Here is a 27,871-nt window from a genome sequence, read left to right as displayed (position 1 = left end):
AAATCCTTGCTTTTATTTGTTTGTTTATTTATATATTTTTAAAATGTATGTGTGTGTGTGCATGTGTGTGTGTGTGTGCGCGTGCGCCCACACATATACATCCATCTTGCAGTGCATGTGGAAGTCAGAGGACAACCTTGAGTATCCGGTCTAGCCTTCTGCCTTGTTTGAAATAGGGTCTCTGGTTTGTTGCTGCAGACAGCAGGATTGCCAGCCCAGAGTTTCCAGAGATCCTCTTGTCTCCACCTTCGTCCCTCAGCAGCAGACTGGAAATCTGGTCTCCTCACATGTCCTCCCCTACATCTACCTTTGTGTGATTATCTGAACTCAGCTCCTTGTTGCTTTCACAGCAAGAACTTTACGCATTTTGATGTCTCCTCAGACTTGTAAGCCAGGAGATCTATTGAGCCCCTGCTGCTGAAAACAACTGGTCTCTAGCCTTGCCGCAACTCCAAATGTGGTCAGGGGACCAGCAGCCCACACGAGGGCTCCAGTTCAGAGCTCGCTGCATGCAGCTCAACCAGAGTGTGTGTTTAGCTAGGACCCCTCAGGTGATTCGAATGCACAACAGGGACGAGGTACATGGACAAAGCTGAAGATATGCAGGTGTAAGGTGGCAGGCAGGATGGAGCCCTGGGCTGGCCAGCTGTCCGGTACCCTCTGGCTTCTCCTGACCTTGAAGCCAATACCACTGTGAACTTGATAACTGAATGAGCACAGACAGTCCAGAGACTTCTGAAATTCCCACCAAGGTCTATAAATAAACAACCCAAGTCGGGCTGATGCATTCCCCTGGTCCCAGCAGTAGAGAGTCGGAGGCAGGAAGATTGAGAGTCGAAGGTCATCCTCAGCCACATTTTTTAAAAATTCAGGGCCAGCCTGAATTCCTGACTCTATATAAACAAATAAGTCAGAATTGCCACAACCTCAACAGCTCTTTGCTTTACACAGAGGTGGTGACTTGAGGTCCCCTTCAGGAACAAGCGGTTCCCTTATTTGGGAGACACATCTGGGGGTGAAAGGGCAAAGGACAAGATCTACTGAGACAGAGGAATACGTAAAGGCTGCAGCATAGTGTCTGTCCATGGAGGAGGAGCCCACGTGTGTGCTGCCCAGGCCCTGGCTGGTTTGCTCTCTCTGAGCTGCAGTGTTACTCAGAAACTCAAAGGTCCTTCCCTGGGTGGGACTCCGGAGATGGAAGGCAGAGTCAGGCATTCAAAGCCAGTCTTGCTACCAGAAACCCTGTTCCAGAAAAACAAAAAATAGAGTCATTTGTATCAGGTGTTGTCTTCTAGCCTCCTTTGTATGCCCACGAGGCTAGGTTATGCCCGTATAATCAAGAAAATACAAAGAGGAATCCTACACCTGGTGTGGGAAGGGTGGGGACAGATCTAGGAATGACTTTCTTTCAGCTTAATAAGTAGGCTACCAAAGAAACTTTTCACCATGACCACCATTCTCCAATATGGAAATCTGACACTTGGTGCTATGGCAGCCATTTTGTGACCATGAGGATGACAAACCAGGAGGTTGGAAATGGGTCCTTGATAATATTATAAGGTAACAAAATAATTTGTAGATGACCTGAAACTCATTGTATGCTAGCTAAAATTCCTATTGCTTGGGCCACAGCAATTTTTGTGTCATTTAGGTGTTTCCTGACAGCTTGGGATGTTGGGTAAAAGTCCCTATGGTGGCCTCTCAGGGTACCACAAGGCCATAATCAGTATACTCCAAGCCATTTGGTGGACATATGAGAGTTGATACAGGAAAGCTAAAGTAGGTAACTGGCACATGGTGACTACGATCAGTACACAGGTTTGTGGATATCTCTGGGGGCCATCCTACTGGAGCAATTAAATCTTCTAGTATATAATGGGTCACAAAAGCCATAGCCCAAAGGCAAAAGAACCCATGAAAAGCGGCATCAATTGGTCATGTCTACCGTGGGCATAAAACAGTGGAACAGTAGCACCGATATATCACAGGTCTGCTTGATCAGTGCTCCTGGCTGCTCACCCCAAAGCTGAGTCCCGAGATGGACAAACAGGAAGTGGCCCATTTCTCCTCCAGGCCCCAAATCAAGTGTTGGAGTCACTGGGGAGCTGCCTGGGCTTCTTTAAACCCAGCCCATTAGCCTCCTTAAAAGGTGTGGTTCCCCTAGAGTGAGATCTCATGCCCAGCTGGAAGCCTCGAGCAGTGACTGGCACAGACTCCAGTACCTAGCAGACATTGGAGTCCTATGTCCAGAACAAGTAGAGGGGCACTGAATTACTTTTCTGTCACTTTGGCAAAAACATCATGACAAAAAACAAAACAAAAACAACTAAAAGAAAAGGAATTTGTTTGGTGTGTGGCTCCAGAGGACTTGATGGTGAGAAAGATACAGCCACGGGAGCAGAAAGCTGAGAGATCACACCCCAACTGTACACAGGAAGAAGCAGGAACAAATTGGAAATGGGGTGAGGCTATAAAATCTCAAATCTGCCACACACACCCCGGTGACATCTTCCTCCATCAGGGATGCGCCTTCTAAGGCTCCATAATCTCCTCTAGAGAGCACTACCAACAGGGAGTCACATTCATGACCCTACTGAGGACACTCGCTTCTTATTCAAACACAAAAGACACAGAAAAGAGTGTCTTTATGTTTCCAGAAGTATCACCTGAAAGAGAGTGAGACCTCACTAACCTGGTCTGAGTCCTGCCTCTGCTCTAACTACTTCCTTAGGCTTCTAGGAAGCCCCCAGCTTTCCAAACCTCTGCTTGTCACACTCAAGATACAGACACTCCCGGAAACCCCGTGGATAACACAAAATGTCCAAAGGAAGAGACGGCAACCTCACAACTAGGAGTAACAAGCTCATCTGGGAGATGGTCCACTTGCTTGCAGAGTACGCTCTACGGCCAGGCACAGGATAGGCATACATGCCCTGTATGGGAAGGCAAAGCTGGAATTAATTATTCTTTTGCTTAACAAATATTTGGTGAGACATGCCCCTCTTGGTGGGGAGAGACAAGGGTGGACATGGGACAAGTATGAACATAGCACATGGATTCCCCCACACCCGACATCCCACACCAGTCCAACTGTCCCCTATGTAACTGGGCATGGCTTTGAATTTCAAACCCTCCTGCCTCTATCTCCTGGGGACTGGGATTACGACTGTACACATCCACACCTGGTTTGTGTAGGGCTGGGGACCAAACCCAGGGCTTCCTGCATGCTCGACAGGGACTCTATCACTAAGATATTGCTCCCAACCCCCGAGGAATGTTTTTGAGCATAAGATGCACTGTACACTTATAGACACTAGCCACACGCTGCTTATATTAAGCAAAAATAAAACTGAAAGCTCAATCACACAGTAGTAGTCGTCCATGGGAAGGTGCTCAAGAGCTGGATAGAGCAGATTGGATGGTGTTGAGGCCCAGGCTGGTGGGAGGCAGCAACAGACAAAGCTTCACACGCTGAGTGTCACCGGGAGCCCTCGTCATTTTTTAAATAACAAGTTGAGTCAGGGACACTATGTAATTTGCGGTTTGCTTATTTGTATGATCAGCGTGAAGTGGGTTGCACATAAGAGAGGCTGACTCACTAGACAAATGTCACCCTTGGGAGGTCCTAGTGTCCCCAGAGCTGTTCTCTCCAAGGCTGAAGACCCAGCAGTCTCTCTAGGGACTTGATGTTCCTCTGTGATGCTGTCTGACATTGTAAATGACACTACGTGGACCATTGGGACAGGTAGCCAGACGTTCCTCACCCAACACTTAACTGCGCTTTCCACGGCCAGGTGCCTGTGCCAAGAACTTTACAATGTGTTCCAGACACAGGCCAGTGGGCATGTATTAAAACAGACCCAGGAAGGCAAACGCAGCACGTTTAAAAGCTGTCGGCGCCAATTCCACAAAACACCATTAGGGGGCAGTGCCCATCCACGATCCAGTTCCTCAGTCTGACCAGTACAGGCTTGGGAAGACCTTGTCCTGCAAAATATTTGATGAGTGCCTACTGTGTACCAAGCCCTGTTTCTGGCGAAGGGACACCTCCGCAAACTTGGAGTGAGGGCTCTGTCCTAAGAATACGCCTCCTATATGTATTGTTAAAAGGAAAGATATTCACAGAGACATGTAGCTAAACCATACGTGGCCTAACCCGGAGAAAACCCATCTGAAGAGCGAGGTAGAGGATTTTCGGAGACTGGTGAGAAGACATGCGAATATCCTAAAAGTTCACAATCCCCCGGATTCAGGAGCTGCAACCACCCCTTAAAGTGGCGTGTATTCTGCAGCCATATTCCTGTTCTCATTCCAGAGGGAGAAGGGCCCGGTCTTTTAGTCTGCATGACTGGAATTAGAAGGGGTGGTCTCACCTAAAGAAACCAGAGGGGAAAGCAAAGGTGAGGGACAGCCTGAAACTGCCAGCTTGCTGCAGAGGATGCTGAAGCGCAGTCCCCCAAGGCCTAGCCTGGGCAGTGCCAACCTCACAGAGCAGGGTTGAGGGATGTCCTAGATCCCTCCTGAATGCCTGCCCTGCGGACTCCGGTGGTATCTGTGCCTTGAGTGTCAGTGAGGGCAGCGCACAGCCAGAGTTTAGGCTCTCTGGGTAGATGTGCCCAAGAGAGTGGAAGATGTGTGCATGTGTGAGAGGTGGTGGCGATCGTGCACACGGACCCACGTGAGGGGGTCACTGTGGTGACGTTCATGTTTGGGATGGCCACAGATACCTTAATGATGTTGGGTTCCGTGTGCGCAAAGAGAAAAGGGAGGGCTGGAGCAGAGTGGAAGAGCGCGGGGAATGTGTTCTGCGGGACCTGCCTAAGTGCATCACACCGAGCCTTTGGTGACTTTAGAACGCCTGCAGTGGGACCCTCTCTGGTTCCAGGACCCGCTGCCGGTGTGTGCCGGGAGTGTCCCTCTAAGACAGACCCCCGTGGGAATATTGCGTCGAAAGTGGCTGAGGATGTTCCTGAAAACAGATCAACCCGGGCAACTGTGCTTCTGGACTCCTAATAGGGAGGAGATGTCCTCGAATGTGAGTCACAGGAGGTTTGGTGGAGGAAGACGTCTTAATGCTCAGAACAAGCCAGGGGTCCGGGGTTGCCAGCAGGCTTGCGGCTAGGGTCCTGGGTAGAGCCGAGCTGCAGACCCGGCCGGGGCGGGGCTTGCTGGGGCGGAGCCTTCGGAGGGGCGGGGCCTAGGCTGCTGCAGCGCGGGCCGGGCCAGGGGGCGCCTCGCGCGGCCGCAGCTCGGAAGGGCGATGCAGTGAGGCGGGCTCGGCTGGCGTGCGTGCGCGGAGCGGGGGCCGCGGGCTGCTGCAGAGATGTGACTTGGGCCCAGGGCCAGCAAGAACGTCGGCGCTGCGGGGCCGCGAGGGTCGGTGAGTGCCAGCCAGCGCGGGCAGGGGCGGGCGCCAGGACCCCAGAAACTTTTCCCGCAGTGGGTTTGGGAAGATCCGGAGGGTATCCGGGCTCGTGCCTTTTCTGTTTTCCCTCCTCCGGGGGCATCCGCAGGGAAAGCTGTGGGTTTTGAGTGAGGGGTGCCATAGTGCGGCGGGAGAGGAGCTGCAGAGAGCTGACCAAGGGCAGGGGTTCGGGGACCTTTATCGGGTGGGAGAGTCCACGAACCATGTAGAAGCCAAGGCTCTGGGTAGGGTCCGGAGTGACGACAGGCGACAGGCAGCTGGGAATAAAGGGAAGTCCAGCCCTGTGCTAGTGACTCCTGTGAGGGGCGTCGCAGACAGGTTCCAGGGGCCTGGCTGCTGGCGGCGGGGCGGGAGAACGGGGGTGGGGGGGGGGTAGTTTGCTGATCGTCAACTACGCAGACCTGGCCTGGGGCAAGGGCCGGCCTTTGGAGACCTGAACCTCACCTGCCGCAGAGTCTGGGGGGCCCAGCTTGCAGCCCGCAGTGGCCACGCACTCTCGGAAAAAGGCGCGAGAGGGTGGGCACCATAGGAAGGAAATCTGAAGCTGGGGGGATAAATAGTGATCTGGAAGTCTAGGGGCAACTGTATACGATGGAAGGAAAGGATTTCTGTCCCAGGCGAGGGCACTTGGAACTCTGAGGAAGGCAGCCAGGCTAGGAGTAAGGACGACCCAGTGCAGCGCCCCCTCTTTCTGGGGGACTGGGACTCGAAGCCCCACAAGGATCCCACACATTTCGGGGACCTGGTGGGAGAAGCGAGCGCTGGCGAGGAGTCCGCACCCCGCCTTGGCTGACGGTAGCTGTTTAAACAGCTTTGGTTCGGTTCCTCCGACCTTGCCCCAGAGGACGCCCCAGAACAGAGGGCTAGTCCCCCTGTTCTTGCTCCGTCAGATCCAAGCCTAGCCAGTTTCCCCCTTCTTCTGTTCGCCAAGGGGGCGGCTCTTTGGAACCGGGACAAAGGCCCCGGGAGTGTGGCGGGCACCATCGTCCCCTCCTGGGGCCCCAGCACACGCGCCGCATCGGCTGCCGGACTGCGCCGGGGTGGGGGCACCTGATCAGCGTCCAGAAAGCTCCGGGGTCCCCACAAAGCGAGAGAATGCAGGAGAGGCCAAGCGCACCCCCGACACAGCACTTCAGAACGTTATTTCCTAAGTTTCTTTAGTGGGCACTGAGGCTTTGGGAATAACTACACTTGGAGTTAAACTGCATGCAAATAGCATGTAAATAGAATGCAAATTGGCATCTGTTGGTTGGAAACCCTCCTCCGGGCTAGTTTTCTATCTCAACTGTGAACATTGTTTCCCTGATCCCTTCGCTTCTAAGTCTGAAAAGAGTCAGTTGAGATAGAAGAGAGGAAGATGGGGGCGGGGGTCCTTAGGGGAAGAAATTGCAGTGTGGGGCCCAGGCAGCAATAAGAGGGCTTTATTTATACTAAAAAAAAAAAAAAAAAAAAAAAAAAGACTCTAAATCTTCACTGGGTTTTGTATGTTTTTCAACACATGTGGTAGACACAGAACCAAGTGCTGAGGAAATACCTTGTATAAAATGAGCAGCCCCAGAGTAGGGGTCGGGGGGAGCGGAGAAGTGGCTGAAGAAACGCTAATGGAGCAAATAAGTACCACCTCGTACAACACCTGCTGGGACAGAGCTACCTGGAAAATAAAGTCAACAGGACTTATGGTGCGTGAGAAGACAGACATGTGGGGAATGGCATTTTTAAGTGGACCCCTGTAAGAAGGGGACCTCCACTGAGAGGGCGATGGGAGTAGGGGACGTCTAGGCTACAGAAAGAGGTGGGAACAGGCTTGGAGGAAGAGGCACAAAGACCATTGTAGCCAGAGTGAGTGGGCAGATTTGGAGATAGGCAAGAGGGGACAGGAGGCGCTGGACAGATCCTGATCTTTGGAGCCTTGGAGGGTTTCCAGCAGGAGGCCACAGGGTGTGATTTTTTAAAAGCTCGATTGACCTCCCCACAAGGAGACAGACAACGTTCTGCTTGCAGGGATGCTGTGGTGCAGGGAGTCTGGGCTATGGATCCAGCCTGGGGCACTGCTTTGAGCTGCAGAGAGCCTTGTGAGCTAACTGAAGTAGTGTCTTGGGGTTTTGTTTTTTTCTTTTTTAAAGATTGACATCCTACTTCTAGACAGCTCTTATCTTCCTTAGGGAGCCCCAAGCGAGGGCCCAAGATCTCTGTAGCATTTCAGCATTGAGCTTCCTGGGGATTCCCAGTTTGTCGTGCTCAGAACTGCACCCAGAGAAGGATCCTAGCACTAAGGTTCAGGAAGCCTAGGCTGCAATTTGCATTTAAATGATTGCTTTTATTTACAGGCTCCGCAGCTACTTTGCATATTCATGGCTCCTTGGAGCTGCTGTTCTTGCTGTACTAAGTTACTAACTAACCTAAGAAAGTCTGTAAAGTTGAGATTCCCCAAAGAGGATAGTGTCTAGTCAGCACAGAGTAATGAAGACGATGACACTGTAACTTGGAAAAGATATCAGAGGGAGGCAGAGACATTTTGGGTCTGGGAAAGAGTTTAATGTCAGGAAACCTTGTAACGGTTTAAACTAGCCAAGCAGGAAACACACCCGGGCTCCAGGGGAGTGGGCCGGGACAGAGTGAAATGCTGGGGCTCAAGAAAGGCTGGCTCCCAACCTCAACCTGGACTTCTGCCAGACTTGGGGCCAGGACTGGGGTGCAGTGGGAAGGCCCTGGGGTCAGGAGCTGGGAGCAACGTATTCCTAGTTTGGTCTGAGGATTCCATGATGCCTCTGGCCAAGCGGCTTGTTCCCATTGCCTTCATGGTCCCAACGTGGCAATGGGACTCTAAGGGAGCTAGCACTCCCTACTTCCCCTGTGCAAAGGGCGGTTCCCACGGACCTCATCCTGGCAGCACAACCACCTCCACCTTACAGAGGAAGGGCTGAGGTTCAGAGTGTAAGTGACACCAATGTCACATAGTTCTAGTGGGCTGCCCTCCTGTTGAGATCTTGGAGTCTGAGGAAAGTGTAAACTGTGGCAGGTATTCCGCTGGGTACTATGCTGGGGCTGGGAAAACTTGCTCCACCCCTCCCTCCTAACACACCTGCTCATTTTGTCCTTTTTACCCCCTATACTTTGCTTGGTTCAGAATTTGCTCTCCTGCCCTGGCTGGCATAGCAGAACAGTCTCTTTGGAACCCTGCTGGTGCCACAGGGCTCTGAGGCTGGTCCGAAGGGTCTCAGGGCACTTTGGGACATTTTGTTTTTCTATCCCTATGGGAGGACCAGAGGGAGGAGATCCTACCTCCCAGGAGAAGGCCCGGTGTGTGGTCTCCAGTGCTCTGACTACTTAATAGCCAGGGCTGGTTTCAGGGTCACTGGACTGAGCTCAACCTTGACAGTGAGGCTCCCACGCAGGCCTCCTGTTCCCGTCTGAAAGCTAGCCGGTCTCCTTCATGACACCTCAAGGACCTGTTTGTTTGCTGTGGCATATGATGGGAGAGGCTGGAAACCAGTGATAGGTACACAGATGCGAGAGCCCCCTTCATGATTCTATCTCCATGGCAACAGCCCCTCCTTCAGGAAATCCACGGTAGAATTTACCACTGTAGACAGTAGAACATTTACCAATCTTTTACATTTCTCTATATTAGTTTTCTACACCCTACAGTTAATGTGTGTGTATGTGCACGCACATGTATGTGTGTGTGTGTGTGCGTGCATGTGTGCTTGGATGTATGCACCAATGTGTGTACGCAAGTGTACACTCATGTTTGCCTATGGCTGTGTGTGCATATGGAAGCCAGAGGTTGATACTGGGTGTTGTAGATTCTTTGTCTCTTTAGTTACTGAGGCCCTGTCTGTTGCTTACTAAACCCTGAACTTGCCAGTTTGGCTAGTTTATCTAGCCAGCTTGCCCCAGGTAACCCATTGCACCTCTTGGCTCTGGGATTACAGGCTGGCCAATACTGAGTGTTGGGCATCTGAACTCTGGTCTTCACACTTGCTTTGCAGACACTCTATCCACCTGACCACTCCACAGCTCCCACCTCCTGTGTGACACTGGCCTCAAACTTGAGAGCCTCCCGCCTCAACTTCTCAAATGCTAGGATTACAGGTGAACAGCACCATGCCCACTTGTGACAGTTACCTCAGTCCTCACCACAATCCAGTGAGATGGGTGCTGTTATTACTCTCACTTTGCAAATGAGGAAACTGAGCCAAGAAAGGTTAAGTCAGCAGCTCAGAGTCATAGAGTGCTAGCAAGTGCTCTGTGCTGGAATTGGGGTCCAGAGGCAAGTGCATGCTGGACCACTCCTCAGTCCCAGAGTAGGATTTGAAACTGAGAGGGTCCGACTCTGAAGCTCTTGCGGAGGCTCAGGCTAGAGTTTTGCTCGCCAACTCACACAGGGTCCTACAGCGCCCTCATCAGTCTCTGTGGAGCCAGCACTCAGGACAGTGGAGGAGACTCTCCACCTGCTGGGGGCTTCTTGCTCCTCTGTAGACAGTGTGTGTGTGTGTGTGTGTGTGTGTGTGTGTGTGTGAGAGAGAGAGAGGAGAGAGAGAGAGAGAGAGAGAGAGAGAGACTGCTATATGTATTTGTATGTGTGTGAGAGTGGTGTGTGTGTGTGTGTGTGTGTGTGTGAGAGAGAGAGAGAGAGAGAGAGAGAGAGAGAGAGAGAGCGCTAGCGCGAGAGAGCACAAGAGAGTGAGCGTGAGTTTGGGTTATGTGTGTGTGGTTCGTAAACATGTGAGTTGAGTTGTGGTGCATTGTATGTGTGTTGTTGTGGTGTGATGTATGCGTGTGCAGCGTGTATGATGTGTGGGGTGGTGTGGGTAGGTGTTGTGTTTCTCAGTGTATTTAAGAACATCCGAGTGAGTCACATTTCTGAGTGCCTGGCTAGCAGCAGAGGTAATTAGTATGTGAGCCGAGGCTTGTGCATTCATTCCCATTTATTCTTTACTCCCTTTGAGAAGCCACAGCCCTCACTCCATGGGTTTGCTGCCATGTATTCATCCATCCCAGGCAGCCCAGCCTTAAGGCTGCCTGCAGACCCTCTAATCTGGTATTGTTCCACACAGGGCTCTTAGGGGTGGGAGGCAGCAGGTGGCTGATTGAAAGGATGGGGCTTACCTGACAAGGGGCATTTTAGGTGGAAAGGGTAGTGCCTGCCTGAGGCTCCTGCTGTCTGTGTCCTCATTCGTGCTGACATCTGAGCCTGAGTGGGGCTGGACAGGCCTGGGCAGCCTAAGAGCCAAACTTTAAGCTAAACCTCTCCACTTCTTTTTTAGAAGGAAATGATAACACATTAGCATGCACCTTTAGGGGCCATGTGAGTGTTAGAGCTTGTATGCCAAGTTTCATTCACTTAGCAACTAAAGGCCACAGCAAAACTGATGAGAGCCTGGGCTTCTGGTGGGTAGAGGGCAAAGCGCAATCAGAGGACCTGAGTTCGAATCCCTGTGGCTATGAACACATCTAACCCCAGTGCTTGGGGTTAGAGACACGCAGAGGCTTACTGGGCTGTAGAAAGGACCCACTAAGATCCACGCTCAGTGAGAGGTCTCGTCTCAAACAATGTGGCAAGACATCCAGAGTCAGCCTCTGGCCAGGGGTGTCTGCTTGGGTGAGGCTAACAGTACACACACACACACACACACACACACACACACACCAGAGTCAGGGATCTAAAGTACTGACATAGTGTATAGTAGGGGCAGGGAGGATGGACCTCTTGCAAATAAATCATCCAGCAAAAGACACCAGTGGCTATTCTACAAGTTCTTGTCTACGGAAGCCCAGCAACAATAAGACACTTGTTTGCTTTGGGCTCCACTCTTCTGGAAGCATGTGACCTTGGCCAAGCTCCTCTCCCTGTACCGCACAGCATTATCTCCTGTGAAATGGAGACAGCCTTAGCACTTGCCTCTAAGATTGCTCTGTAGACTCTGTCTATTTGGTCTTGAGTTCAGGTTTCCCAGTGGCAGCTCAAGCTGGACTAGAAGTTACTATTTAGCAGACTGTGATACTCTAGCCCCAACCTCCCAAATGCCAGGATTACATGCCTCTCTCTCCCTTAGGCGGATTCTTAGATGTTACTATATGTGTCAGGGAGACAGAACAGCAGTTACTGTGGTTGTCAATGTTACAGAAACAGGGCCCCCTGGGAACCCTAGGTGAGCCAGTGGCCTTGGCTTCAGTGTAACCCTTTGCCCTCATCCTACACACAGGTTTGTGGGATTGGGTGGGTGCACCCCCATAGTCACCCTTAGAGGCAATAATGACCAGCTGAGACAGCTGGGCTCTCCCCTGTGGCGTCTGGCCATGCATGGTTCCATCTCTGTGCCTAGATACGGGGCAAGGAGGAGCCATTTCTCCTAGGTTTTTCGAGAACTTGTTAGCAAGTGACAGAAACCCAGATCAGATTGGTTCCATTCAAAGAGTGTAGTTAATTGGTTGCTGGTCCCAGCTGCCTTTCCGTGGGAGATTGTCCTCTCCCAGAGCAAGACTCCAACCTTTGAGCTTATCAGTTCCACCAAAAAGAGAAGACATCCTCCCAGTTAATGTCAAGTCCTCCTGCCAATTTCACTGGTCTACTTCAGGCCATGCGCCTATTTGTGAACCAATCAGTTCAGCCAAAGAGTAGGACAACATCTGGATTGGCCCAAGCCTGAGCTGGATACTGCATTGGCTGCTATTTTAATTACTTTTCCTGTTGCTGTGACAATCAACCCTGACAAAAAGAATGTAAGAAGAGGAAAGGTTTATCTCAGGTCACAGCTGGAGAGTTTAACCAATCAGGACACAGATTGCAGCAGCTGGTCATATTGAATCCACAGTCAGGAAGGGGAGGGTGGTGAAGGCTATGCTCAGGTCACTTTCTCCTTATGTAGTGTTGTAGGGCCCCCCTGCTGGACAGTGTGGGTCTATCCAGCTCAGTTAACCTAATGATGACCAGTCCCTTAGAGTCATGGCCAGAGGCTTGTCTCCTAGGTGAGTCTAGAGTCTAGCAAGTTGCTATTGCCCATCATGGCTACATTTCTTCACACACAAAATAATTGATCAGGACAAGGCATGAGAGGAGCATTTTGGCTCATGGTTTTTGAGACTTCACTCCATCATGGCAAGCATGGCATGGTGGTAGCAGTGCATGCCATCGGTCCTTCACATGGCCACAAGCCAGGACTCTGCTGTGGGGTCTAAAAGCTAGGCCATTAACTATCAAGGGCGACCTTTCTACCCACCAGCTCCACATCTCCCACTTAACTCACACCGGACCCCCGGGGCTTACCGGGAGCTCTTCCCAGAAATCGGAGGAGCAGATACTGCAACAAAACCCATAGCTGCCCTGGAAGGAGGAAAGGACTTTACCCATGGCCATGAAAACAGAGAACACGAGAGGCTCCACTTCCTGAGTCAGAAAGGAAACAGGAAACAGAGTTCTGGGTGTGTGCTGTGAGAACACTGCACAGTTTCAGAAGTATGGGTGCCATCTTGGTGTTACTCATTTCAGGTTGGGGTGGACAGGAGGGACAGGAAGTGAGCAAGAAGAGCTGAAGAAACCAAGCCACAGTTTACAACCAGGCATGGAAGAGTGGCTAGACACAGCTAAAAGAAAGCCAAGTTCTAGCAAGGAAGGGTGGTGAGGTACAGGCCCAAACATGACTTGGTGGGTTTCCTGGTTTCTCTGACCAGTTCTGACTTTGATGTCTAAAACAGCCTTCCTCAGCCTTGGTCCCACAGACTTACTGGGTTGCGTCGTTCTGTTGGGCGAGACTGCTATTCATATTGTAGACCTGGTCTTTATTCATCAGATGCCATTGTTCCCTCTCCAGCTGTGACATTCAAAACTGCCCCTGATTGAGAACCAGTGGTCAGAGGGTACTAGGTGAGAGATGGCAAGGAAGGGGCATTGATCCAGATTCCGGAAGCTCTCCCAAACATCATTTCCTGACCCTCCCTCCCACCAGGGAAAGATGGAATTAGGTATAAACTAGAGAGATGACCTGGGGTGTGTTGCTGAGAATTCCCCTAATGGATTTGCCACTGGGGGTGGGGGGGGGGTAAGAAAGAAAGAAACTCACTCTGGGCCCCTCCACTTTGTTGTGGACCAATGGCAGCTTGTTCTGTCCTGTCTAGCCCTTAAATTGTGACTCTGATAAGTGGTTCTCTTTAGAATGATGTCTCTCCAAAGGGGACCATGTAAGCATGCTCTTTGGGTGTGTGCAAACATGCACACAAAACTTGCAAACATTGGTTCTTTCTTTCTATCTTGTAGGTCCCAGGGAGCTAACTTAGGTTGTCAGGCTTGACAGCAGGTACCTTTACCCACTGAGCCAGCTAGCCTGCCTCCAACACAGTTCAAGAACATCAAGATAGAAGTGTTTTAATGTGTTGAGGGTTTCAGTGGTTAGTGTATAGAGCACAGTGAGTTAGTTAAATAAGTGACAGTGCAGGGTGTCCCTGATGGAGCCTCCATGGCACTATTACAATTAGACTACATGCCGATGGTCAGTATCTAGGGTGCATCTCTACCCCAATATTTGCCTACGTGGGGGTTCTTATTTAATGGGCCCCTCTTCCCAAGTACCTTCTATTTGTAGCATGCCTTCTCTTTATAAAAACAGCAGACCACTCCATACCACCAGCCACCTTCTGCAGAATCAATAATTTATGCAATCAATGGCCTGGAGGTCAAGGCAGGATCTGTGACACACAAGGGATCTCTTGTAAAGGAGAAGGAGAGAGAGAGAGAGAGGTGGTCGATATTGCATTTACTTAGCAGAAGCCCCAGAGATGCCTGGCACTGTGGTGTGGGGAGGGTGGCTGGTTATGGACCTACACATAGTTAGAGTTAAGACCAAAAACTAGCTTAATATGAGTAGTAATGAGTGTGGGGCACAACTGTGCAAGCAGTGGCACACTTGAAAGCAAGGGGTGGTGCATGGGACAAAGCACAGTCTACAGGCCCTTGCAGTCCCTCATTCCCCTGGGTTTCCCTATGTGCCTGCCTTGTGCCACCATGTGCTATGTATTAATACTGACGTCTTTACCACCAATCTTTTGTGGGGGGGGGGGGTTGTGCCCCTCACCTAGGGGATATTTGGCAGTGTACAGAAACAGGGAGACCTATCCCACAATGCATAGGGTAGCCCAAAGGAAAACAGCAACAACCCTGTCTCCAACCCAAGGGAAAGTTTGGTCTACTATTGAGTAAAGGCAAGAAGGGAAGATAGGAGAAAGGGAAGGAAAAAAAAATGGCAGGCTTGATTATAGCTCAGCCCACAAGACCCTGCCTGTGGGAGCTGCACTGACCTTGGCAGAGCCTAAGAGTCTAAGGCAGGGCCAGCCAGGTGTGGTGACCTGCAAACCCTGCTGCTCAAGAGGCTGAGGCAGGAAGGCCACCAGGACAAGGCCTGCCTGGGCTATGATGAGTTCAAGGCCAGCTGGAGTATAACTATCTCGAATTAAAATAAAAAACAACTTGGGAGGGTGAGAGATGTAGCATGTATGAGGCTCCTGGGTTCAACTAGAAAAGTAGAAAAAGAAAATTAAAACCAATAGGTGAGTTTCCTTGAAGGGGAAGAGGAGACCGTGTTGGGCTGTCACTGAGCATCCAGTACACATAGGAGAGAGTGTGGCAACTTAAACTCTCAGGCATCCCAGGGCAGCAGGGGCAACAGATGAACAGAAGAGATCAGAGGCTCAAGAGATTTTTGGAGGAGGAAGATGGGTGTGTGGGGGAGACAGAGCACGGGGAAGCTCTTTTTGGATGTATGGGCACACCCACAGGAAATGCTCCGGCATTCCCTTGAATCCAACAGCCTTGGTGCCAGCATCTGGCTGATGCTCCGGCCCTCTTGCAAAAGGCATAGTATTCCCACATAGCCTATGCCTGTGCCCCGTGGACTTTAGCTCACAATACCTAATGCACTGTCAGCCCTTATTATGCAATGTTTAGGCAACAACAATGTCTGCATGTTTTCAGAACAGACAGAATCTTTTTCTTGAATAGTCTTCATCCAAGCTTGGTTGAATTGATGGGTGCAGCAGACTTAGCTGGGACCACTGAATGCACCGTGTGTATGGTTTCCCCGCCTCTGCTGAGAGGGGTGGCTTCCTGGAGTGTTGTTGTGTGACCTGGGGCAAGTGTCACACCCTGAAGACCCTGTTTTGTCATCTGAAAATGGAGGTCACAATAGGACCTGCTGCCTCACAGGGCATTATGAGGACTGGCTGAGCCCAGTTTTTGGCCTAGAGCAACCAGTCAGTAAATACTCTCCATCAGCCTTTGAAGATTAAAGGTGGAGACACTGGGTATTGCCCCAGCTGGGTACCTGACTGGTGGATGTCCCTTTAAACTTTCTCTCATTTCCTTATTTTGGAGAGGCCAGGCAACAAGAGGTAGAGAGAAGGTGAGTCTCTTCCCTTAGGTCCTCTAGCCCTGCTGATGTTGCTTCATGGTTACTAATCTGGATCAGGGGTCAAGTGCGTGTCAGAGTGCCTAGGTGAGCGAGGGAGCGCGATGCCTGGAGAAAGTCAAATGCTGTTATCTCAAGTGCCTGAAGGAGCGTGAGGTCTAGCAGGCTTGAGAAGTAAGTCCTCAGGAAGTCAGAGAGTGGAGCCTCACAATGGGCTGATCTCGCTCCCTTACTGTTCCCATTCTCTAGACCGTTCCTGGTGTCAGAGAGAAAGATGAGAAGCCATCAAGTGCTCCCCTTGCCCCTGCTCCTAGTGATTGCCTCCGTGGCTTCGGAGAACGCCAGCACATCCCGGGGCTGTGGGCTGGACCTTCTTCCTCAGTACGTGTCCCTGTGCGACCTGGACGCCATCTGGGGCATCGTGGTGGAGGCAGTGGCCGGGGCGGGAGCCCTGATCACACTGCTCTTGATGCTCATCCTCCTGGTGAGACTGCCCTTCATCAAGGACAAGGAAAAGAGGAGGCCTGTGTGCCTCCACTTCCTCTTCCTGCTGGGGACCCTGGGCCTCTTCGGGCTGACCTTCGCCTTCATCATTCGGATGGATGAGACAATCTGCTCCATCCGACGCTTCCTCTGGGGTGTCCTCTTCGCTCTCTGCTTTTCCTGCCTGCTTAGCCAGGCGTGGCGGGTACGGAGGCTGGTGCGCCAGGGCACAAGCCCGGCCGGCTGGCAGCTGGTGAGCCTGGCCCTGTGCCTGATGCTGGTGCAGGTCATCATCGCCACTGAGTGGCTGGTGCTGACTGTGCTGCGTGACACGAAGCCAGCCTGCGCCTACGAACCCATGGACTTCGTGATGGCGCTCATCTACGTCATGGTGCTGCTGGTCATCACCCTGGCACAGTCCCTCTTCACGCTCTGTGGCAAGTTTAAGCGGTGGAAGATGAATGGAGCCTTCATCCTCATCACTACCTTCCTCTCTGTGCTCATCTGGGTAGTCTGGATGACTATGTACCTCTTCGGCAACTCGATCGTCAAGCAGGGAGATGCCTGGAGCGACCCCACCTTGGCCATCACACTGGCAGCCAGCGGCTGGGTCTTCGTCATCTTCCATGCCATTCCGGAGATCCACTGCACCCTTCTCCCACCCCTGCAGGAGAACCCACCCAACTACTTCGACACTTCACAGCCCAGGATGCGGGAGACGGCATTCGAGGAGGACGTGCACCTGCCGAGGGCGTACATGGAGAACAAAGCTTTCTCAATGGATGAACATAATGCAGGTAAAGCCACCGCTGCTCAGCCTGGGGCAGTCCCTGAAAGGCCTTTCCAGCAAGGGCGGACACTCCCAGGCCGGGCAACACACTCCACAATCATGAATGACCCCCATGCTAACACTGGCTCAGTGTAGCCTTTTTCCTCATACCAGTTGCCAATTAATTTGTTATAAAAATCCAAAGGGTGGGGATGGAGAGGTGGATCAGCTGGTAAAAGCTGTCAGTGAAAGCCAGAGGACTTAGTTCACTCTCTGGAACCCAGAGAAAAGCCCGGTGTGGTGCTGCATGCTTATAACCCCACTGTTGAGGAGGCAGAGGCAGGCGGACCCGGGGAGCTTGTTGGCTGGCCAGCCTGTGAGCTCCAGTCCCTAGAGTCTCAAAAACAAGAGACGGTTTCTAAGAACAAGATCTGATGCTGACCTCTTGCTACACACAGACACACACACACACACACACACACACACACACACTTGCTACACACACACACACAGACATACACACACATGCATGCATGCGCATACACATTCACATAATCACTGTCTCGCACACTATATACACACATGCAAGCACATAGACACAGATACATGCACATGCACGCGTGCGCGCGCACACACGCGCGTGACATATTTACCACTGAAACAACCATCATCTAGGTTGCTGGCTTTTAAAAGTTGTGGGAAGCTTCCCAGTAGAATATTTTTCCCAGCATGCACAAGGCCCTGAGTCCATCCTCAGCAACACACACACCCCAAAAAAAGCTATTGGCTACTAATGCTGAGCCAGCCTTTCTGTATGGCTGCAGTTTTCTGAACTTCACTCGAGTCAGTGGGCACTGGAAGGCCAGCCAGGCCTCTTGCCTCCCTCATACTGTGGCTGGGGATACACTTGTTGCTTGCCACACTGTCTACCACTCCCTGCTGATCCCCGACATTTGTTCCCTAGCTCCCTGTAGGCGTTTGCAGCCTACCCTAGATGGATGCAGGCCAGTGTGACAAATAGTGCTCCTGCCCTCCACCTCAGTCATCAGCAGTGTTCAGATTAGGTCCCAAAACCCAGCTTCTAATTTCAAACCCTGCCTCTCCCACTTCCTGCTGTGTGGCTTTGGGTAGACTATTTGGCCTCTCCAAGCCTCCTTTTTCTTTTTTCTTTTTTTTTTTTTTTTTCTCGTTCGTAAAATAAAAATATTGGGAGGGCACACTGTGGACAGATAATTACAAAAAGTAACACAGTGAAGACCGGATCCCTGTGACACTGAGCATGGAGCTTGTGGGTCTTGTCTGGGGTCTCTTGAAAGTGGAGTGTGAGACACTCGGGAAAAGGTTTACTTGAGTGGTGGTACCTGCAAGGGGCTCACAGAGGCAGGTTGCCAAAGTAGCTGCATCTGTAAGCTTGTCTGCTACAGGCTTGGCCCTGCAGAGACCCTCTGAGAATGTATGACCCCAAAATTGGCTCACCAGAACAGAAGGCCTGGCACCCATCCGCTTCGAGCCTCTCTCTTCCATCACCAGCATCTCTATAACTTGGTAACTGGTCACAAGTTCTTCTGGGGTCCAAGGGAGAAAGTAAATTTGGTGGCAAATGGGGCAACATCTGAGTCACTACCTGTTTCTGCTCAGTGGTGAGGTCACCATAGGATGGAGGAGGATGTGGTCACCAGCACCCCTAAGGCCCTATTGTTGATGCTGGACAGGTGCCCCTTAGGACATTGCTTCAAGGTCTCACACCTGAGCTTAAATAAATGACCTTTCTCTGTTTCCTAAAGACACCTCGGGGGCCCATCAGTGATACCGAATTCCAGTCCTAGAGGGGCACTGGTTACCCGGCACAGTCACATGTTGGTCACTAACCCTCTGTGCCAGCACTATTCTGCCTTCAGCCTGCACTATTTCATCAGTCCCCAGTGTTACCCTATGAAGTTGGCCCTCTATATCCCCTTCTTCATGACGAACAGGTGTAAGCTAGGGCCCCAAAGAATGGCTTTTCCTGGGGACATACAGCTGGAATGTGGCCCATGGCAGACTGAAATTTAGCAACATCCACCCAGTTGCCAGGTACAAGTGTGAGCCGTGTGCAGGAGCTGCTCCCTTTACATGGCCTTGCAGGGTTGGGCGTGGAAGCCCAGGATACAGTCGGAGGCAAAGCAGGGAAGCAAGTTAAGTCATCACTTCCTATAGAGCCACCCATATCCCTGTTGTACCTGGATGTAGTCAGCTTCCTCGGCACCCTGGCCACGAGGGGTGTCAGCAGGTCCCCTGTGGACGGAGAGGAAAGTCCCAGTGTGGCTGCAATCCAAGTGGCTCTCTTCTTACGTAAAGTTCCAGGCCAGATGCCTGTGTCTGTGGCAACGTTGGGAAGGACTCAATGTCAGCCCAGCTGGGAACAGTCATGCTAGAGGTCACCTTTGGAAGCCTAGTGGCTCTTTAGGAGTTATGGTGACAAAGGAGGGGCCTGGCTAGTCTTGGGGTCCTTGCAGAGCCACCTCTTCTTGCCAGATCCTCCTGGGATAGGGGGAGCACTCTCTGAGGCCCTGGACTCCCTTTAACCTTGGAAGGAGAGAAGAGTGAAGTATGCAACTGGTGTATATGTGTGTCTCCTGGGGAACTGGCCCATCACTCTGTCTGATTCTAAAAGTCCCCGGAGGTACCTTTATACACACACCCTCCCCAGAGGGTTAAGAACCAGCGGTTGAGTGGAATGATTTGATTTCCTTGAAGTCATACTGGAAGGTCAGAAACACCCAAGAAGTAGTGTTTTAAAAGTAATGTTAGTCAGGTGTGGTAGCAGGACTCACTGAGAAAGTAGAAGCAGGAAGGGGTATGAGTTCAAATCCGGCCTGGGATACACAGCAAGACGCACAAGTCCCAACAAAATAAAAACTACACATAGTAGCAGTAACATACGCCAAGTGCCATTCTGAGCATGTTATTGGCTACTCTCACTTAATTCATACACTAGCCCATGAGGCCTGTTTGGAAACTAAGACATGAAGGGGTTAAGTGCTACCCTGTCTTCAAAACAAAAATGAAACAATGCAGCTAAGGCAGAGTAGTCCTTCTCCACCTGCCTCCCGTTAGATTCACCGGGGCTGCTACTCAAGAAAAACACCAGTACCTGCCTGCGTGCCCCCACCAATCTTGCCCTTCCAGATTGTTTGAGTCAGGGATCTGTATAATTTTTAAGCTCTCCAAGTGATCTTAAGGAGCCGCTGGGTAGAAACCTTGGGTCCAGGCGCTGGCCTGCCATATGCTCAAGTCAGTGTAATGGAGACCTTTGCAGGGTCAGCGGATAAAGAGCTGTAGTGCCCTGGGAATGCTGTGGAATTTTCCATCAGGCACCAGCATTTATTTTCTGAGCCTCCTGTGCTGCTGGTACCTGATGAACAGTGCCGCAGTGAGCACTCTTATCCATTCATCTTTCTGCTTTCTGGTCCACTAGCTTCCTTGCAAAAGATGTCCTAGATATGAGTTAAATAATCTGCATTTTAAAACTTGGCACATCATGCCAGCTAGCACCCCAGAAAGGTAGGCTGCATGCCCTCTCTGGTTATATTGCAAGTTCCTCCACCCACCCAAATCTTCAGCAACCTTGAGTGTTGTCAGACTTTTTTTTTTTTTTTTTTTTTTTTTTTTAAGACAAGATGTTCTGGTTTGTTTGTAGTGCTGAGGATGGAACCTGGAGCCTAGTGCGTCCTGGGTCAATGAGCCAGATTCCTAGGTATTCCTTAACCTCCACCCCTTCCTCCTCCTCCTCCTTTTTTTTTTTTTTTTTTTTTGGCGGGGTGGGGGGGAGTGGGCATCTTAGTCTATCAAAAATATATATCCACCAAAATCCCAGGCAGGCCTCAGACAAAGCTCACACAGAGAACATTCTGGCTGGGTTGGCCTTTATTCTAGAAATCCTTGCTTTGCTGGCTAAGGACCATCTGGGCATGCTCCTTTGCCACAGTAGGAGCAGCTGTTGGCACCTTCCATGCTGCTTCAGCCAGTTTGTATTTTAGGAAACTGGACCCATGAAGGGCCTTATCCTTACAGTTGCTAATGCCCACGAGCAGCAATGGTGGTGTCCTCCTGCAGTGGGAATTTCCAGCTAGCTTCTTGGGTTCTCTTTCCTTGACTGAGGTCCCTTCAGGTGTCATGAGATGAAAGGCATGTTCTCCAGGCTGTCCTGTGACTCCGTGAAGCTGCAGTGGCCTCACCCCCAATTTTCCTTTCAGTCAGTGAGACCCCCCACATAGATACACTTAGCCAGGCATGAAGTAAGTGCTAAGAGATTCAAATACACCCAGAGATGTCACACCTCAGATCACATCTTAGAAGGTGCTAACAAGGAAACATTTACCTTTCAAAGGAACATGTGTTACCTCTTTTGTTAGGGACCCTGGGCTCCAACATCTCAGTCAGGCCAAAGGCTACTTAGCTTTTTTTTTGACTGCTAGAGACCCTGAGTGAAGCCTGGGGAAAGGTATGGCCATCTTGGCCTCTCTGGCAGGGCCTACTCCTGAGAAAGTTGGCTTTCGACCAGTGAGTTTATGCCTGCTGGGTACCCACTTAGGAATAACACTGCCCGTCCTCTGCTTCTGCTGTGGGTTGGATAGGGTCAGCTCTGGTATTCAAAAAAGGTCTCTGGAATTGATTACTAGCAATTTTTTTTTAAAAAGGGAATTTGAATGCTAAATTATTTATACAAATAAATGACAACTCCAAATGCCCTAGGTAGCAGGCTTCAGGAAGGACTGGACTCAAGAGACTCAAGCAATGCCTAGACTAGACCTCTCCTCATCTCTTGGTGAAGGCATTCCCAGAAGTCTTGAGAAAATGGTTCTGATTGGCTCTGAATGTCATCCCTGAACCAATGTGTTTTCAGAGATGGAATGCTCTGATTGGTCAGGCCTGTCACAAGCTGGACCCTGAGACCCATGAAGAGGGACCTAGAATGCCAAAAGTATGCTCAGGAAACCATGAGTACCCTGCACAGAGACGCATTTCCGGTTTCTGTGAAGAGGAAGTGTTTGGAGGTGGAGTCCACAACCTGGGCTGGGCTCTGCCTTGCAAGGGAAGCTGATGCCACTAGCAAACATCCATGTTTAACTGTCTCCTTTTCCTATGCTGCGTCCCAGGCAAGTTCACGCCCTCTCTCTGCACCCCAGGCAGGGTCACACCCTCTCTCAGCTTAAGTGACTGCTCAAGCCTTGGAAATGTGAAAGCAAGCAAGGTTTCCTGGGTCTGTCTTGCAGTTTCTCTGGTCCAGCCTAGGATGAACTATCCCTAATGTCACTTACACAACTTGCCTCAACTTACCCAACCGTAATGTACCCAGCTGAGCATCTGGAACTGGTGTCATGGTTAGGAGCAGCAGATCTCTGCCAGGCTTCCAGCATGGGTGCAGCCAGCTGTGTGACCTTGGCCATGGTACTTAACCTTTATCTGTTGTAAAGAAGGTAACAGCATCTTCTATGCTATGAAAACTAACCCTCTCTCCATATGTCACTTCTTACAGTACCTGGCTCTAAGGTAATTCTGATTCTTGCCTCCAAGTAGGTTGCACAGCGCCCAAGCTGTCTTGCTGTATTCCTTCTGGGGAGATTTTTTAAGCCTTTTTAGCCAACCGATAGCAATACCTATCTTCAGTGAAACCACAGATGTCATCTTACAGTTAAGGTCTTCATGCTCCTGTGGGATGCTAGGGATGGAGCCTAAGGCCTCAGGGATGCTAGGCAAATGCTCTGCCACTGAGCCAAAGACCACGTTTTAGTTGGAACACAGCATTTGGTGAGTTTTGACAAAAGCTGTGTGACCTGTGTCTACCTTGAAGTATCGCATGGAATGGTTGTCTGAAATGCCCCTCCTGCCCCCGACCACCACTAATAGCTTGACATCCAGATTCTATCATTGGCATGATGTGAGAAGCCCTCACAGGCGGCCTCCTGTCACTCAGAAACACATACTTGAGGTTCTCCATGTCTTTTCAAGTCTATTTTTCTTTATTTAAAAATAAACTTTGTTTCTTGAAAGTACAGCAACCTGGGGCTGGGGAGATGACTCAGTTGATAAAAGCGCTCTCTGTACAAGCCTGAAGATTTGGTGTTCATCCCCGGGACCAGTGTCTGATGCTCACTTATGGCCCCAGAGCTGGGGAGGTGGAGACAGGTGGATCCGTCTCCCTGGCCAGGCTACCTAGGCAGTGAGACACTGTCTCAAAAAGCAAGGTAGGGGCTGGGAGAGTAGTTGAGAAAGCTGATGCGCGTCTAGGGGATCTGAGTTCAGTTCCCAGTATCCTTGTCGGGCAGCTCAGCAGCTCATAACCTCCAACACCCTCCTTGGCCTCTGAGGGCAGCTGCGTATGTGCACATGCACACAAGCACACAAAGCAGAGTATACTAAGTAGCTGGATATGGACCCCAGCACTTGGCATGTGGCATCAGGAGGATCAGGAGTTCAAGATCGTCCTTGGCTACAGAGTGAGTCTGAGGCCAGGTCTGTGCTACCTTAGATGCTGTCTTTAAAAAAGACAGTGACTGAGAAACGTCTTGTACCTACCTTCAGAGGTAGGTTGCTAACTCATTTTGCCATCATTACTTTTGAACCGTTTATTACTATTTGGGAATAACCCAAACAACAGCATCATTTTTCAATGATGATAGTCACTGTCCTGTACATGTTTTTAGCAGTCCTCAGCTCTGCAGCATCCAGAAATAGGGACTGCTTTTGACTGGTGTGCATACGTGCAGTTCTGCCGCAAGGTAAGATGACAGCCCTGAAGTGACTGTCACCTAGCCTGGCTGTAGTTGTGTGGGGAAAGCAGGACTTCATAAAGGTCCCAACTCTCCCGAGGCTGGATAGGTCTCCTAGGGGGATGAGAACAAAAGCCCCTTTGTGACTTTTGTTTTGAGTCAGGCTTGTGACAAAGGGGAGGAGCCACTGTGGTGGGTGGACAGAGGTACCCTGAGAGGAGGAGCCACTGTGGTGGGTGGACAGAGGTCCAGAGAGGGGGAAGAGCTGGTTGCTGCAGAAAAACAAACTTCTCTCCCTCCCCACTTTCCTCCCTCCCTACCCCTTCTCCCTGCCCCCTTCCTCCAACCCCTGCCCCCACTCTGGTGTTGTCATCCTGGGAACCCCTTTCTCAGCTCTTCGCTCAGCGGCAGGCTTTTCCAATGGAAGTTTGGGGAAAAGATCCTGCGGCAGCCTGGGAAAGAAGCCCAGCAGCTTGGGAAGCCGACCCAGTGCACCATTCAGAAGCAATGTGTATCAGCCGACCGAGATGGCTGTCGTGCTCAACGGCGGTACTGTAAGTATCAAAATATGACGTCTGGGCAGGAGGCCTCAGAGCGTCCAACATGGGGCAGCTTCAGCTGGGTACATCTGGAGGCTGGGAGGCTAGGAGGCTGCTTCTCTGGGCTGCTCACTGCAGCTCCATGCATGCACATCTTCCATCTTTGTCTGGCCTCCTCTTCACATAAGGAACCCCACCCCCACCCCCAATACTCAGAAAGCCATCTGTAGATGCCTACCTCCTGCTTGGGGTTCTTGATGAATTTTCTTCTTTGAGCACAGCGCCCCAACCCTCTCTCAGGGAGGTGACGCTAAGGAAAAGCTTTCTGTGAGGTTGTTCTCAGCCTTGCTGGCGTCCACCCTAGCTTAAGCCCCCTGGTCCCTACTCCAGTACCCCCATCTGGGTACCAGATTCCCCCAACTCCAAATGCCCTAAGAAATTGAAATTGCCTTCCTCAAACACTAGAGCAGCTGTGCTTATCTGTCGCCAAACAGGCCCGCAGAAGAAAGTGTTACCTTTTGCTTTTGCTGCTGTTGGAATGACTTTGTTTCATTCCAGCAAAATCCAAAGAAGTGTTCATTCCTACATCAACTTCCAGACATAGCTCTGTGCTTCTGGGAAACAATGCATGGGCCAGTTCACACCTGCACATTCAATTTCCATTCTTTGTTTTGTACCTATTCCATAACTCAACCTGAGCTTCTCTACCCCCACCGCCCTTTCTTTTAATAGACCATCTAGGATGGTCTTTGCTCCCTGGAGGGGACGTGTTTTGGTTTTTGTGGCCTGTGAAGGGGCTGCTAGGCTCTGGTTCACTTTGCTTTGAGCAGGCTATAAAACAAATAGAAACACAGATTTGTGTTCTTAGATCTCCCTTCCATCTCCTGGGCTGTTTCTTTGTCTTGGGGCCAAGAAAAGCCTGGCTTAACTTGTGACCACTGGTTCTCAGAGGGGCCGGCCCATGCGCTGTAACATACACAGCCTGTCCATTCTCCTGGTTCCATCAAGGCCAGTGCAGGGAAGAAAAGAGAGCACGCACCCAGCAGATGCTTTAGGGTCTCGGGGTGACAACGCTCAGTGTCAAGACACTTGACTGCCATGCCTGAAGTCAGGTCCCATCCTTGTCACTTCTCAAAAGTTCTGAATATCTGAGTGAGGAGCCTGGCCCTTAGGGTGGGTGACATGAACCTCCGGTACATCTCTGTGGATGATTCAGCCCCCAACCCCCCACAAGTACAAGCAAGGGAGATTGATGTGTCAGTGTCTAATGTTGACTTTGCAGAGTTCTTAGTGCTGTCCTTATGTTATTCCAGATCCCAACTGCTCCGCCATCTCACACGGGAAGACACCATTGGTGAAAGACCTTAAGTTCCAGAGAATAAGAGTCTCTCTTACCGATTTTATTCCCTGGCTGTGTCTTTCCTGAGGGCGAAATCAATAACCATGGCAGAGACAGGCCTCCTGGAAGCCAGGAAATCTGAGAATTTCCCACCCAGGGGATTTCGTGTATACGTGACATATGGATGAACTGGAAAGCTAACAGTGACCGCCCTCCCCCATCCACACATACACACACCACACACACACACACACACACACACACAGAATTGTCCTGCAAACTAAATCAGAGCTAACTGCCAATAATCTTAGGCTCACTCAGAAGCGTGGCTGGGGAACTGTTTCATCCAGCAGGGGCAGGACAGAAAATAATTCACAGCTGGTGTGCCAGGCCAATGTTGGCTTAGATGAGGGGTCAGAGCCAAGCTGTCATCCCTCCTCAACCATTGCTGGTTCCCGGGGAGGACTTTAGGAGATAACTGTGCCCTTGAGGTTAACTCATGGACCCTTCTCCTTGGCTGGCTTGCCTGGTGGCCCATGCAGTTCAGGGGAATTTAGGAGGTTGTGGCTCTGATTCCAAAGCCACGCCCAACTGGACGGTCAGAGAGCTGTGTAGCCAGTAGGAGTGGAGGAACCACAGAATGTGCCAAAGAGGAGAGCGTGCTCTAGACCTTGACGTGACGATCACAGGCCTCTTGCTCTGCCAAGCACCCCATGCACCCCAGCCTCCCTCACGGGGTGACGGAAGCACCCTTTTCCCTCTTCCTGCATCTGCAGGTGCTCCTCCACGCCATTCCCCCAACTTCATTCCCATGTTCATTTCAGAAGCTAAAACAGGGCCACCAGCTCGAAGCTGCAGGGGAGTCAGGCTGAAAGGCAGGCGCCACAGCAGCCTCTTCATAGTGATGTCCTATGGCTGGGCTCCCCAGGGGCACCTCTAGGATGGAGAGATGACATCCTGATGTCCAGCAGGCAGTGACCTCTGTGGTATTTTCCCTTGATATGGGTAGAAGTTCAGGACAGAATGAGTTCCATGAAGGTTTCTTGCTGCTTTCGGAGGGTAGAGAGAACATTTTAATCTTGGATTTCCAATGGTTCTATAAAAATGGTCCTCTTCACAGCTGTCATTTGTCATGGCTTCCATCTGTCCTGACCAAGTCATTCCTTTGTCACTCGGCATCTCCAGCATCCTTGCCATTAAAAGCCCCATGTTCTCTGCACTGTTTGGCCAGCATAATCTCTAGCAACCTTTCCATGCTAAGGGTTTCAGCCTGACCATGTGGACTGTATAAACAAGGATGGGGCCTCTGCATACACTCTAATTGCTACATTGCTTTTTCTATAAAAACTACCCATAAGCCTTTAACCTTTAATGAAAGCAAAATCTAAAAGGTTAGTGTTTGGGGGTGGGGGTGGGGACTGACTTCTTCTTAAGCCAGTACACCTGAGCTGAGTGTTTTAATAAACCTGATTTTTCTCAAGGCCCCAGTCTCTGCTGTGTCCCCTCCCTGCCCTACCACCCTCTCCTTGCATAGCCTTAGGGAGGTGAGGCCAATCTGGCCAGCACGCGGCTGTCCTGCAAGTTGCCCTTACATCACCATGCATGGGAACCAGAAAGCACAGCACTCAAAGGCCAGCCCTTCCCAACCTTCTGGGTGCCCCACCCCCATCCAGAGCATGTGCCTGCTTCCAGAGAATTTGAATAAGTCCTTTGTGCTTAAGGACCATCATGTGGTGGGCTGAGAACTTAGAGGCTTGGGCAGAGGTAGGAGGGAAAGAGAGCTAGGGCTGCATGGGGCTGGGGCTGTTGCATGCACGACCCAGCTTTCTGCAAAGACATTTCCAAGCGCCTCGGAGTCCAGGGACAAACGTCAGCGCTCCACGTTCTTGTGCCAGGAAGTGGCTGCCCACCCCCGCTCTCTGGAGTCCTTTGGAGCTTTCTGATGTCACCAGTGACTCGGTCTGCAAAAGCCCCCTTGTAGAAGGGAGAAGCTGGCAGGATTGATGGTTTTCTCTCTAAGCTCTTTGTTGTCCACGTATAAGGTGAGCACCGTGCAAATGGCGACGCAGAAAGCAGCGTTTCTGCGCTGTAAAAACAGAACCATTTTGAGCCACAGGAAACCACCTCAATTAGTGAGGCCTTTCAGTTTTGCTTCCCTGCCCCC

The 27,871-nt window shown here is 51.0% G+C and overlaps 1 protein-coding gene across 1 annotated transcript; it reads left to right on the top strand.

Moving 5' to 3' along the window:
- The first annotated feature begins 455 nt into the window (after positions 1-455).
- Gprc5b (G protein-coupled receptor class C group 5 member B) lies at positions 456-27,871 on the top strand. Its single transcript, XM_051149389.1, has 6 exons — positions 456-578; positions 4,886-5,035; positions 5,202-5,380; positions 16,075-17,105; positions 24,223-24,383; positions 27,603-27,871. Exons 1-6 carry the CDS (start codon positions 456-458, stop codon positions 27,648-27,650), a joined length of 1,692 nt encoding a protein of 563 aa, XP_051005346.1. The 3' UTR covers positions 27,651-27,871.

The sequence above is a fragment of the Acomys russatus genome, chromosome 7 (genome assembly GCF_903995435.1).
Source record: "Acomys russatus chromosome 7, mAcoRus1.1, whole genome shotgun sequence".
In the NCBI taxonomy this organism is placed as follows: Eukaryota; Metazoa; Chordata; class Mammalia; order Rodentia; family Muridae; genus Acomys; species Acomys russatus.
This window is presented reverse-complemented; position numbering and strand designations above follow the sequence as displayed.